Consider the following 12,822-nt stretch of genomic DNA (forward strand, 5'->3'; position numbering starts at 1 on the left):
TTACTGAGATATGGAGCTGGGGGCTACTGGAAAAAAGACAAGTAAAGGCTGTAGAGACACTATACAAGTGAAGTCTTCATTCTCTGCACACTCCAAGAAGGAAGGTTTGAGGGTGGTCCCACAGAAGGGCTACATGATTACTATTTCCAAGAATGATAGGGTGCTATTGGCTGAAACCTTGCGCCCTCCAGGAACTACAAATGAGGTTTCATAACAACTCCACAACTTCTCCAAGCTTTCTAGTTGTGAGGTGAGGATTTAGATAGTTGCCACTAAAACTAGTATATAAGTCAACTTGATGTAAAATGTTTTTCATTTTCTTGACAAGATGCTTTGCCTTCCTTCCAGAATTGGACAACACCGTGTCTATGGGCCATTACTGATTTTTCTCTCACTAGCTTATCCCCACCTTCAAAGTCTGTCATATAGAATCCTTGGGGCACTAGCAAAAAGCCGTTCCATACCATGGCATTTCCAGCTTCCAGAGAAACACTGATCCCACTTAGAGCTGTAAAGTGGAAACCTCCTTTGGTTTCACAGAATCACAGAATGGTGAGGGTTGGAAGTGACCTCTGGAGATCATCCAGTCCAACCTCCCTGCTAAAGCACAGGAGCACGTCCAGGTGGGTTTTGAGTATCTTCATAGAAAGAGACTCCATTACCTCCCTCAGCAGCCTGTTCCAGTGCTCTGCCACACTCATGGTGAAGTTTTTCCTCATGTTCAAGTGAAACTTCCTGTGTTCCAGTCTGTACCTATTGCCTGTTATCCTGTCACTGGGCACCATTAAAAAGAGTCTGGTCCCCATCCTCTTGACACCCACCCCTCAGATATTTATAAGCATTAGTAAGATCCCTTCCAGTCTTCTCTTCTTCAGGCTAAACAGACTGAGCTCATTCAGCCTCTCATCACAGGAGAGATGCTCCAGTCCCTTGATCATCTTTGTGGCCCTGCACTGGACTCCCTCCAGTAGTTCTGTGTTTTCTTGAGCTGGGGAGCCCAGAATTTGACACGATACACCAGATGCGGCCTCACTAGGGCAGAGTAGAATCATAGATCATAGAATAGTTAGGGTTGGAAGGGACCTTAAAGATCATCTTGTTCCAACCTCCTGCCATAGGCAGGGACATCCCACTAGATCAGGCTGCTCAAGGCCCCATCCAACCTGGCCTTGAACGCCTCCAGGGATGGGGCAACCACAGCTTCCCTGGGCAACCTTTGCCAGTGCCTCACCACTGTCATAGTGAAGAAATTCTTCTAATGTCTAGTCTAAATCTGCCCCTCTCCAGTTTATACCCATTCCCCCTGGTCCTATCCCCACAATCCTTACGAATAGCCTCTCTCCAGCTTTCCTGTAGGCCCCCTTTAGGTACTGGAAGGTCGCTATAAGATCTCCCCTGAACCTTCTTGTCTCCAACCTTGACTCTCTCAGCCTGTCCTCGTATGGAAGGTGCTCCAAGCCCTCCGATCAACTTTGTAGCCCTCCTCTGGACTGGATAACCTCCCTTAACCTTATGACTACATTCTTCTTTATGCACCCCAGAAAACCATTGGCCTTGGCGATGAGGACACATTGAGGGCTCATGGTTAACTTGTCCACCAGGATTCCCAGGTCCTTTTCCACAGAGCTGCTTTCCAGCAGGTCAACCGCTAACCTGTACTGGTGCCGGAGGTTATTCCTCCTGAGGTGCAGGACTCTACACTTGCCTTTGGTGTAGTTTGTTAGGTTCCTCCTTGTCCAGCTTTCCAGCCCATCCGAGTCTTGGTGGACGGCAGCAGAGCCTTTTGGTGTCTCTTTAATGATCTTATTAAGTATTGGTACAGAAAAGGTTCTTAACTCTGAATCATGGCTTTCTGATTATTACAGCACCCTGCTAATAACACTGAAAGCAAGCCTCCAAGAGCACTGTAGAAATAAAGTAGCAAACAGAAGCAAATGTAGGGACTGCTATTAAACATATGGGAACACAGCCTTTTTAACGCACTCCCTCTTGAAACTCTAGGTCACTTTTCTTACCTCTTGAGGCTCTTGACATTGAGATGCTAATACCAGGAAAGATCTCTGAGCTTGGAAAGCAGCACGTACCATCTCTGCCTGTAACAAAAGGGGGAATATAAATTAAAACTCAGCCCATAACCTCCAATACCTCTTCCTGACAGCTCAAAGTCAAGTGTGACAGCTCAAATCTTTCTTGCTGCTTCTCATCTAAATCACAGCAACGCTGACTGGAAGAAATGTATTACAGTACTGGCTTAGCTATAAATTTTTTTTGAAATCTAAGGTTAAGTTCCCTATCTTCTTCAGATAGGAAATAAAATGAGTTAATAGGCAGTCTTTTGGCTATCATTTATAAGATTAGTCACAGGAGGACTTAGTTTTAACACTTCAGAGATTGTCTGGGCATTCTAATGGCGATGTTTATACTTGAGTGCATGGTAACAGCTTATTACTGCTGAGAATGGCAACCTGCAAACTTTCTGTTGAACCGTAACCTAGGCTGTAGTGATGTTTAAGAAGAGTTGGGCTTGGTGTATTTGCTGAGGGACTATGCTGTAATTCATTCCTTGCCTGTCCTCTGTGAGCAGACCCTGAGACAAATAGCTATAAGAGATGGTGGCTGAAGATTTTGGGGCTATTTTTTCTCACAGAGCTCTAGAATTTGGGTTAAAGCTGCATGTGGCAGCATGCTTACATGCTAACAGTGTGGATGGGAGGTAAATCTCTACACTCCTCAGTATTCCATACTGTTCAGATTACTGGTCTTTTTGGGGTTTTTTGAACACTACACATTTTCTGTACATTATGAATGATGCACATTGATTAGAATCTAATTGCTATTTCAGTATCACCTGTACCTCATGAAAGTGGATGAGATATGACTTGGAGAAGGCATTATTGGTATAGAAAAGAACTATTCATAACTACTGTATATTGCTAAATAAAATCCAACCCAAACGAAATGCTCTTAAGTTAATCTAATATGAATAGGTACATTTATAATCACTTTGTGACAGGGTGGGGAAGTTCATGTTGTTTTCCCTTGGTGTTTCTTTAATCTAAAAAGAAAACAACAGAATTTATACACAGACCTATATGGATGCAACTTAAAATACATAGAAGTCAGAAAATTTGAAGTTGTAGCAAAGTAAAACATCCACATTTTGTTTATTCCTCTTAAAAAGTGATGGCATGAATAAAACATAATCTGTTAGGATGAAAATCACAGCAAGGAAGATGGTAAAAGAGCCCCAACTTGGACAGTATTTAGGGAGAAGGGGATATTATGGTCTGACAGGCTGAGACTTGAAAGAGGGTAAACATGTCTATAAATAGATAAAAAAATAAATAATAAGGGAAATTGTATGAACATAGGAGACTTAAATTTTCCAGACATAGATATAAATACCATCAATAATAGCAAGGTATAGATATTCTTAGACATTTCGAAAGACTGACTTTTTGGTACAGAAATTCATAAAACAACAAAGTGTGTGTTATTTTAAGCTTAGGTATTTTGCGTGAAGAAGTTCTTACTGAACAACTGACCAAAAACTACTGTGGTAGGAGGAAATGATTATGAATGGATTCAGTTCTTCTTAAATTGCAAGTTGGACAAAAATACATCTGTAGCTATGGCTTAGTATTTTAGAATGGCAAACTTTTAGAAAAATGAGTGACTGAAGCCTGAGGAACTTAATGATTTGAATGTGGGAAAGGATGGATTTACATTTAGAATGGAAATAAACTATGTGTACTAAGCAGGAGGGAGACATTGTAGGAAAGGGCTAGAGCCTTCATATGGATAAATAACTAAAGCAAGATACTAAGAATAGGTACAAACCCCTCAAAGAGTGAGAAGAGGCCTTGATTATCATAGCGAACCTTTTTTCAGGCATTATAAAATACAGAAGCAAAGGAATGAAGGATATAGGCCTCATTGAACTGTACCTTGTGGAGAAAAGTGAAACAAAGGCATATTTTTTTTAGCTATTGGGACAATAAAGAAATAAAGCAATGAAGTTAGGCCATGGCAGTGACCTGAAAGGTAAGCTGTGTATGCCTCCATTATTCTTGATGTATAGCTTACCTGTCGTTGAATAAATGCATTTCCCCAGTTTCAGGGAAGTTGATGCACATGAAGATATTGAAAGGATAACTACAGAGAATGATGATAAATCAATAGGAATGACATCAATTGAAAGGGAAGTCAAATATATGTAGCTTAGTGTGACAAAATCATTAGGTCTATGTTACCTTTGTTCTAGAGTACTGAGGGCACTGGAAGACGGAAGCACAAGTAGAAAAAAATTTAAATATATACCATCTTGGAGATAGTACCAGATGATGGAAGTATGCAGTGATGGATTGGAAAATATGCCCAAGAAGAGGGGGAAAAAGCATGTTAAGTGATTTCATGGCTGTTACTTTGACTTCAGCACCATGCAGATTTAGAATGGATTTGAAACAAGTGATTAAAAACACATATGAAAATTAAAAATGGGAGAAATTACAATGGGGTTAAAATAATTACTTTGGGGGACTGTTTAGAATTTTCAGTTTCTTAGACAAGGATAATGTGTCAGATCTAGTATATTTGGATATTACATAAAATGCTTATTGCGGGACCTCATCAGAAATTCATTCTTTAAGTGGAAATGATGCAAAGTAGTATAAAAAACTTTTAAGCTGGATAAGAAGCAGGATAAACTGACCCAATGATACAGTATATTACAGGTGGTGTTATTTGAGAGGAGGAAAGTTGCTAGTCGTGTTTCTCAGGGATTAGTTTTAGAAACCATCAATATATTTATAAGTGACCTAAGAGCAAAAATTAACTGTGCAGTCATAAAAGTCATGGGCAACATAAAGTTAGGAGGTTTTAATATTGTCCAGAAGGACTCAGTCATCACTTGAGAAGAGTAAGACAACTTTGTTGGCACATGTAATATGATTAGTATAAAATGTAGCAGTCCTCCTCCCCTCCTTGGTCCTAAAAACCGCATAAGTTAGGGTGTAAACACGATTAATTGGAAATACTGAAGACTGGAACATGCAAGTATAAATGACTGGAAGGTGATTTTGTGAAAAGAGCTTATGCAGTTCTACAATGGATATGGCAAAAGATTTTTAGGAGAGCTACAGAACTGTTAGTACCATTGTTTTGCTCGTCTGACTGATGTTAAAACTGTTGCTGGATGTGGAATCGGGACGTACTTCTCCTCCAGATACGTATTACTTTTTTACATTCATTACTTTTCCTCATCCACTGCAGAGTGTGGCCAAGGGCACTTCCTCAAAATGTCTGGGAGCTTCCTTCAAGAAACCTCCTATTGAGGGCACCCAAGCTATTAGTACTACTCTTTCAGTTACCTCTGGTACATTACAAATATGACTTTTTGCATTTTCTTATTATCCTGAATTTATTATAGGAAGTTCAAAACATTCAGTGGTCAGTGGACTAGATATCGATTGCAAGGCTTGTGCTGTAGGCCCAAAATTTATTCAGCCTCAAAATCTTTCATTTGTGTAGGGATCAGAGCACTCGCATCTCTCAGCTTCATCAAATCATAGAATCAGAATCATAGAATCATAGAGTAGTTTGGGTTGGAAGGTAACTTAGAGATCATCTAGTTCCAACCTCCTGCCATGGGCAGGGACATCCCACTAGATCAGGCTGCCCAAGGCCCCATCCAACCTGGCCTTGAACACCTCCAGGGATGGGGCAGCCACAGCTTCCCTGGGCAACCTTTGCCAGTGCCTCATCACTCTCATGGTGAAGAAATTCTTCCTAATGTCTAGTCTAAATCTGCCCCTCTCCAGTTTATACCTGTTCCCCCTGGTCCTATCACCACAAGCCTTTATGAATAGTCCCTCCCCAGTTTTCTTGTAGCCCCCTTCAGGTACTGGAAGGTCGCTATAAGTCTCCTCGGAGCCTTCTCTTCTGCAGGCTGAACAAGCCCAACCCTCTCAGCCTGTCCTCATACGGAAGGTGCTCCAGCCCTCCAGTCATCTTTGTAGCCCTCCTCTGGACCCGTTCCAACAGCTCTATATCTTTCTTATGTTGAGGATTCCAGAACTGGACACAATACTCCAGATGAGGTCTCACAAGAGAGGAATAGAGGGGCAAAATCACTTCACTTGACCTGCTGGCCACCCTTCTTTTGATGCAGCCCAGGATACGGTTGGCCACCTGGGTTGTGAGCACACACTGCCGGCTCATGTCAAGCTTCTCATCGAGCAGCACCCCCAACTCCTTCTCCTTAGGGCTGCTCTCAATCACATAATCCCCATCGTGTACTGAACCCGGGGATTGCCCCAACCCAGGTGTAGGACCTTGCACTTGGCACTGTTGAACCTCATGAGGTCCTCACAGCCCCACTTCTCCAGCCTGTCCAGGTCCCTCTGGATGACACCCCGTCCTTCCGGTGTGGCAACTACACCACTCAGCTTGGTGTCATCTGCAAACTTGCTGAGGGTGCAGTCAGTCTTGCTGTAACACAGTTTTTGCATTTGACAAGCAGAATTTTATAAGACTTCTGCCGCAGCTTTCTCCAACAGCATTAAAAATGTCTTTCTGGGTTTTACTATTCCCAAGCATTTGGTGCTTCTTTCCATGCATCCCATCAAAGTAATAGAAGAGCCTCTTCTCATGAAGAGTGTACTAGTTCAGTCTATCACCATTCCAATTCTTTCTTGTAGTCTTTGAAATGTGACATTTCATTGCTACCTCCTTCTATTCAGCAGGCAGGGCATGCAACTAAGCATGCAGCACTACTTTTTAAAGGAAGATGACTCTTTAAGTAGACCCCTGTAACCAGAGAAGACTAATGAGTGAAAAATGTACTGGGGGGGTGGAATTTTTTTCAGCCACTTGTGTGGCTCAGACAAAAGATTGCCACAGAACAAACCATCTGAGACTCTTTCAATTATAAAGTGATAGTAAGTGAAGTCTGACTGTCAAACATGCATGGGAATTATGAGTAAATTTACCAGACTAGACTAGAACACTATCTAGACTAGAACTAGAATTCTATCTGCAGATAGAAATGGGCATATTTTGGAGCAGCATATAATTGACACTGAAAAACTTCAGGTAATCCTTTTGGCATTCTTGGGATTATGCATGGACACAACAATCATCAAACATATTCCTCAGCTGAGGTAGATATTTTGAAGGAAGCAAGTTCCTCAAAACATTTCCTACTTTGCTTTTAGCCATTTGAACTAGAGGCTGGAGGAGATGGCTGTGACTGGGGACCTGAACGCCAGGGCCATGTGGCCTTCCATTTACCACCTTAGTTTCCCCATCAGTAAAGAGTTGAATAAACTGTCTGAATCCTTTACACCAAGTAAAGGATTACACCATAGATGATTTAGGCAATTGGTATGAAGAGCCAAAGTCTGACATGTATGCAATGTCAGACCAATTCCATGCCTGTTGAAACCTGTGGTTGACTACACTGAGTGACCTCCCCGTCACCATCATGGTCAACATAGAGAAACCTCTGTACAGTTAAACCTGCAGAAGTTAATGTAGGAATCACACATATTTAGAAATCATCTTTTTAATAGCAACTGGTTTAACTTTCTCTGTCACTATACAATGCCAACTTTTGATACTTTCCAGAAGCCACGGCTTGAATAATTGCCAGAGGCTCTATGAGAGAAGTGTAACAGTGACAATGCTTCTGACCTGTTTGAAGTAGAGTGAGTATGGATTCCACCCAGGCTTGCACTGTTTCACACTGAGTGGACATAGATGCACTGAATCTGAAGCTTAAAGTACTAGTTTGCTGTGGCAATGTTCATTTCTCAAAAGCAAGATGTGATTTTAGGATCTGTCTTGTTCTCATTTTAAATGTTTTATTCAATCTAGGTTGCCCATCGCACTGGTATCCAAGCCCTAATAAATATAGATATTATTTACATGACAACAGTTTGGCAAAATACAAGAAGAAAGAGGCATGTGCATTCAAATCTCAAGTTACAAGTAAATTCAGTCTTTAAAAAAAACAACCAACTTTAAACTGGAGAGAAACAAAGGATTTCCTAATGAAATTTGGTCATGAACATTACCCTGTTGACCTGATAATATTAAATTTGTCAAATATTATTATATATAATAATGTATTTCCTCAGTCATAGCTCTGAAAAGCATAATGTAAATCTCAGAATCCACTGGACTTCTGTTTTTACAGAATTATACACATCTGCATAGATATACATGCAAACATTATGAGTGATAATTTACAAATTAGAATACAAATCTGTGTACATTGGATTTCTAAAATATACTTAATGGCTTTATTCTGAAACAAAATAGTAAAAAGGACACGAGGGAAAAGAATTGGGATTTAGTGATCCAGAGTTCTAATTGTAGTTTCTGCAGAAATAATTTTGGGTCCTTTGGGCTTAGCATAAGACACAATGACTGACAGCAAATGACAACTACAGATGGAGCTTCACTGTTATAAGCAAAGACCCCAATCTTTCCCCAAAAGAGACAGTACTGCCAGAGGAAGAGAAACAGTTTGTCTTCTACATTCTGCTTTCAAGAGCCTCTTCAAAGTGAAGCGGTGAAGTGGCTGGAAGGGAGAAGCAAGAAATGGAAACAGAATGAAGTTTAGATGAAGTATGGAGCTGCCATAGAAACCATCCAGGCCAGCTGAAGAGACAGTATTTATTTTGTACAGCTAATTGGCTGATAGGGATTTTTTAAAAACTGGGCCAAATGCCGATGGGTCAGTGGCAGCTCTCCAAACAGAGCACTTTTTATGCCAGAAAAGGAAAATAAAATAAAATAAAAAGCTGTCAACTTTCTCCTTGGTCCATGCTGAAAACAGGGTTGAAATTCTAGTCAAAATTCAAGTCAATGGGAGATTTGCCATTGATTTTGATGGAGCCAGACACCACCCTAGATATTGTGTTTTCTATTTTCAGACAGATATATTTGACCACCACCAATCAGCTATCTGCTGTTAGTGGTTTTTTTGAGTGTTTTTCAGCCACCATGGCTATGTCTATATTAGGGATTTTTTGATAAAATTTCTCAGCATTTCTACTCCCTGTCTAGTACCAATCTAAGGTTATATCAGGTCTGCTCTCTCTAGCTGTTTATAGCTGCCATTGTGTCATGTAACTGTGCACAGTGCTAGCCAGTATTATTTATTTGTTGTTTCAGACTAGCATCTGTGTCTAGGTTCATTAACTTTACCTTTTAGTAAGCTCTTCTGTGACTTAAACCACTCAGAACTCTTACTTCTGGGGGAACTCAAACCATATTGGTCTTAATGACCTTTCAGTGCTAATGATGTAACATAGGTGGATAGAATTGTTTGAGGTAAATAATTGCTGCCATTTTATTTGTCTGTATGAAACATGAACTGCACAGTTGTACTGGAGTAAAGGTATATTTAAAGCCACAACATTTGTTTCTACATTAATTACAGAATTACTGCCTTAGATAAAGAATATACAGGTATTGCACCGATAACATTTGCTCCAGTGCTCCAGAATTTCCTCTAAGCTCTCCCAATTGTTCTAATTGATCTCAAGGAATTGCTAAATTTAAAACCTAATGAATACTATTTTAAATGACAGTTTGGAATAATAATTAGTTATTAATTTTAGTAGCAGTCAGTTATTTTGTTTGTCTGTCTCTGTTTCAAACATATAAATACTTGGCTGCAGGGCCATTGTAGCCAACTGAAGCAATAGGAGATCATATTGTTCAAAACCATCTCTGGTAACCTCCACATACCAGAGAAGAGCAAGTCCAGACCAAAGCTCTCGACTAGCTAATGCTCTCCTAAAGCTCAGGCTGCTTTTATGTCTTCCAGATCCACAAATTTTTCATGAATTTCTTTTACAACTGCCAAAAATCTTCAACTATGTTGACCTCTGTTTATTTCAGCTTTTCATGGAAGTTCCGGAAACAGGTATTGTATTGATAGTTAGGGATTCCATAATGTTCAGCACAGAAAAATTGTCTACAAAAATAAATAGTCCACACATTACTGAATGTGTGTGGGTTTTTTACAGACTAAAGGGTGTTTTTTTTTTCTTTTTCCCCAATATCTTTCTTTTCTGAATGGTTTTGAAAATGTTCAAGAATTCAAGTTTGACATTTACATTGCAGACTTTTATCTTCTGCAAGGAGTTAGTTACCTGCTGGAGATTTCAAAGCTCTCTCATTGCACAGCATACAGTCATAGTTCAACACTTAAAGACCTCCACATTAGTAGAAGTAAAAGAAGCTATTGGCACATTGCAACACCAGATCTTCTAGTCCCTGGTGCTTATCTATAGACTGGACACCCCAAAATTGATTGTCAGCTGTGTGGAAATTCTGCTGTCATGTTCTGCCTTTATAATATGTAATTAGTGGTAATCACAGAAACAAACAGCTGATGAAACCGGCCAAACATTTTAAGAACAAACACAAAAACACCATAAGAACAAATGACTTTTCTGCAGTGCAGAGGATCCATCACTAATATCTATATTAGGCCACCACTGCTGGTTGGAGCTTCTAATAACCAAAGACTGTTACAGTACATTTATCAGCTTTAGGGTATGAGTAATAGCAAATAGCAATCAGTTGGTTTTGATCTGCCTCCAATTTGTTCCCAGGACTCCAGAAGTGAAAGTCTAACACTGTAAAAGAATGACAACTCGGAAAAGTATTAAGTTTTTCAGGGGAAATTAATTTCACTAATAGCATTATGTGAATATCCTTTGTATCACATCAAAGGTTATACTATAACAAAGTAGAGAGAAAGCACCCCATCAGGACAGGCGTTTAGCTGCAATCTTCCTGAGAGAGCTGTTCCAGCTCTGCATCCTGACCAGCCTGCAAAAGCAAGCAGACTTCTCACAGAGAGATGGCAGAGGAAAACCAGTCCACTTCAAGATTTCATTAAATAATAGAAACTGTGGTACATCAAAGTTTCACCGACTTCCAAAGGTGATAGTTTCTACTCTTACTTGGAGCTACATTCTGTAGCTCCAAAAGCATGCATTACTTTAAATAAATAGCAACCACATACAATCCACTGAATAAATGAAGTCCAAACTTTGGGTGTTATCAAGATCAACTGTTTTTTAAACTCGGGTTCCTTTTTTTCTTTTTTTGATGGGCATCTGAGTTCAGAATTCTTTTCAAGGCCTAGTTGCCTGTGTCAATGAATTCTTTGTGGAGAGACCTCATTTCCCTGAGGAAAGGCAAACCTGCATTTCCTGCATGGAACAGATACGGTAAACGGGCACATCAGACAACCACAGAGATCTCAGGAACCTGCAGGACTCATTGTCACCTGTACCGATGTCCTTTAGCCTGCACTGGCTGCAGGCACTCTGATTACTTCTCTGATGGGCCTTTTTGTCTCTGAAGTCTCCTGCTAAGCAGTCCTGCTCTCTGTCCTCAGCTTTCCTCTCAGAAGCCCTTCTCTGTGAACTTTCAAATGCATGCTGAGGAAATTTCAGAAAAGGCCTCATGATCTCACATGTCATTCATGTGTCCTTGACTTAACAAATACAAATTCTAGGAAGTTCAGACGCTTCTCTCTGTAGGTTAAAAAGGTTATAGCACTTATTGAGGTATAATTTCATAAATATTCTCCTAGCAGTGTTCACTGGGCACCCTATTGAGGAGATGATTTCTTGACTTTCTGTATCTGGCAAATACCAAATTCTCTGATATAAAGACTGGAGATCCGTCTGCTTCTAAGAAACTTTTCTATCCTGAGAGAGAGTGCTTGCATATAGGTTCTTATATTGAAATGCATTCTGTATGTTCTGCTTCTCATGCACTCAAGGACACCTCATTCCGCCAAATAGTTTCTCTGAGCTCCTTGAAAGCAACTCAGAGGCTAGAAGTGCCGGAATCATCATCTTGTAACCTCACTTCCACTTTTATCACCTTGGAGGAATCGCAGACCCCGAACAAAATGTGCTAATGTGGAAGGAAGTTCAAAGCTTAAAGCTGACACATCCAGAAGGATATTTAAGGTTTCTTTCCACCTGAACCATGCTTTCCTTTTCAGAGATGCCAACTGCCAAAAGCATGCGCTTACTTGGAGAAGGAGTCTCAGCCTCTCTGAAAATCAAGGTAGTTATCTACATGCACAGTGATGTGACTGAAAAGCAGATCTGACCTAAAGTGCCATTTTTAAACAGAATATGAGTTAAAACAATAAGAAATATTTCAGCCTGAAAATCCTAAACCAATCTTTTTATTATAGCTCTGGGATTTAGAATAAAATATGCAATTAAACTTATGAAACAAAACAACAAAAATTTAACTGTTCTGCAGTTCAGTTAATTATGGAAATTATAGTTTGATTTATGGATGTCAGTAGACTAAGTTAGCAGTGACATGGCTTTATTTATCCTAATGGACTTTTCAATATTCTGAAATCTGGCCATATTGATCACACAGTTTATACTGGATAAAAAGAGGCAATGCACATTTGTGGCCACATTCTACCCTCATCACTCCTGACAGCACTAACAGCTTATTTAAAACAACATTCAAACTGTGCATTGGTTTCCCTTGTGGCTTAATTCTCATTATTCACCGAACTCCTTTTTACTAGAAACTGACTGAAGAGCCAGATTCTGAGCTCATTGTTTGTTTTTTTGCTGACTACAATGAACAGCCTTCTCAGTTTATAAGCCCAGCATTTCTATACACTCAAAACAGTTGCAACCACCAACTAACAAAATAAAAGCAGGGCAGGGATGGGGAGACAGGATGAGTGAAAAGAGTATGCACATGCTTTTCAGAGAGAACAAGACTGAAAATTAATAACAGACTCATTCA

General features: G+C 40.0%; 1 protein-coding gene across 2 annotated transcripts in view; it reads right to left on the reverse strand.

Annotated features, from left to right (window-relative positions):
* CAP2 (cyclase associated actin cytoskeleton regulatory protein 2) overlaps positions 1-12,822 on the reverse strand; it is a 70,142-nt gene that overhangs the window by 35,394 nt on the left and 21,926 nt on the right. For both annotated transcript variants that reach the window (XM_054059565.1, XM_054059564.1), the window contains exon 4: positions 2,016-2,093. In XM_054059565.1, coding sequence (XP_053915540.1) covers positions 2,016-2,093 — 78 coding nt within the window. The remainder of the gene's footprint in view (positions 1-2,015; positions 2,094-12,822) is intronic.

This window comes from Cuculus canorus, chromosome 2 (assembly GCF_017976375.1).
Source record: "Cuculus canorus isolate bCucCan1 chromosome 2, bCucCan1.pri, whole genome shotgun sequence".
Taxonomy (NCBI): Eukaryota; Metazoa; Chordata; class Aves; order Cuculiformes; family Cuculidae; genus Cuculus; species Cuculus canorus.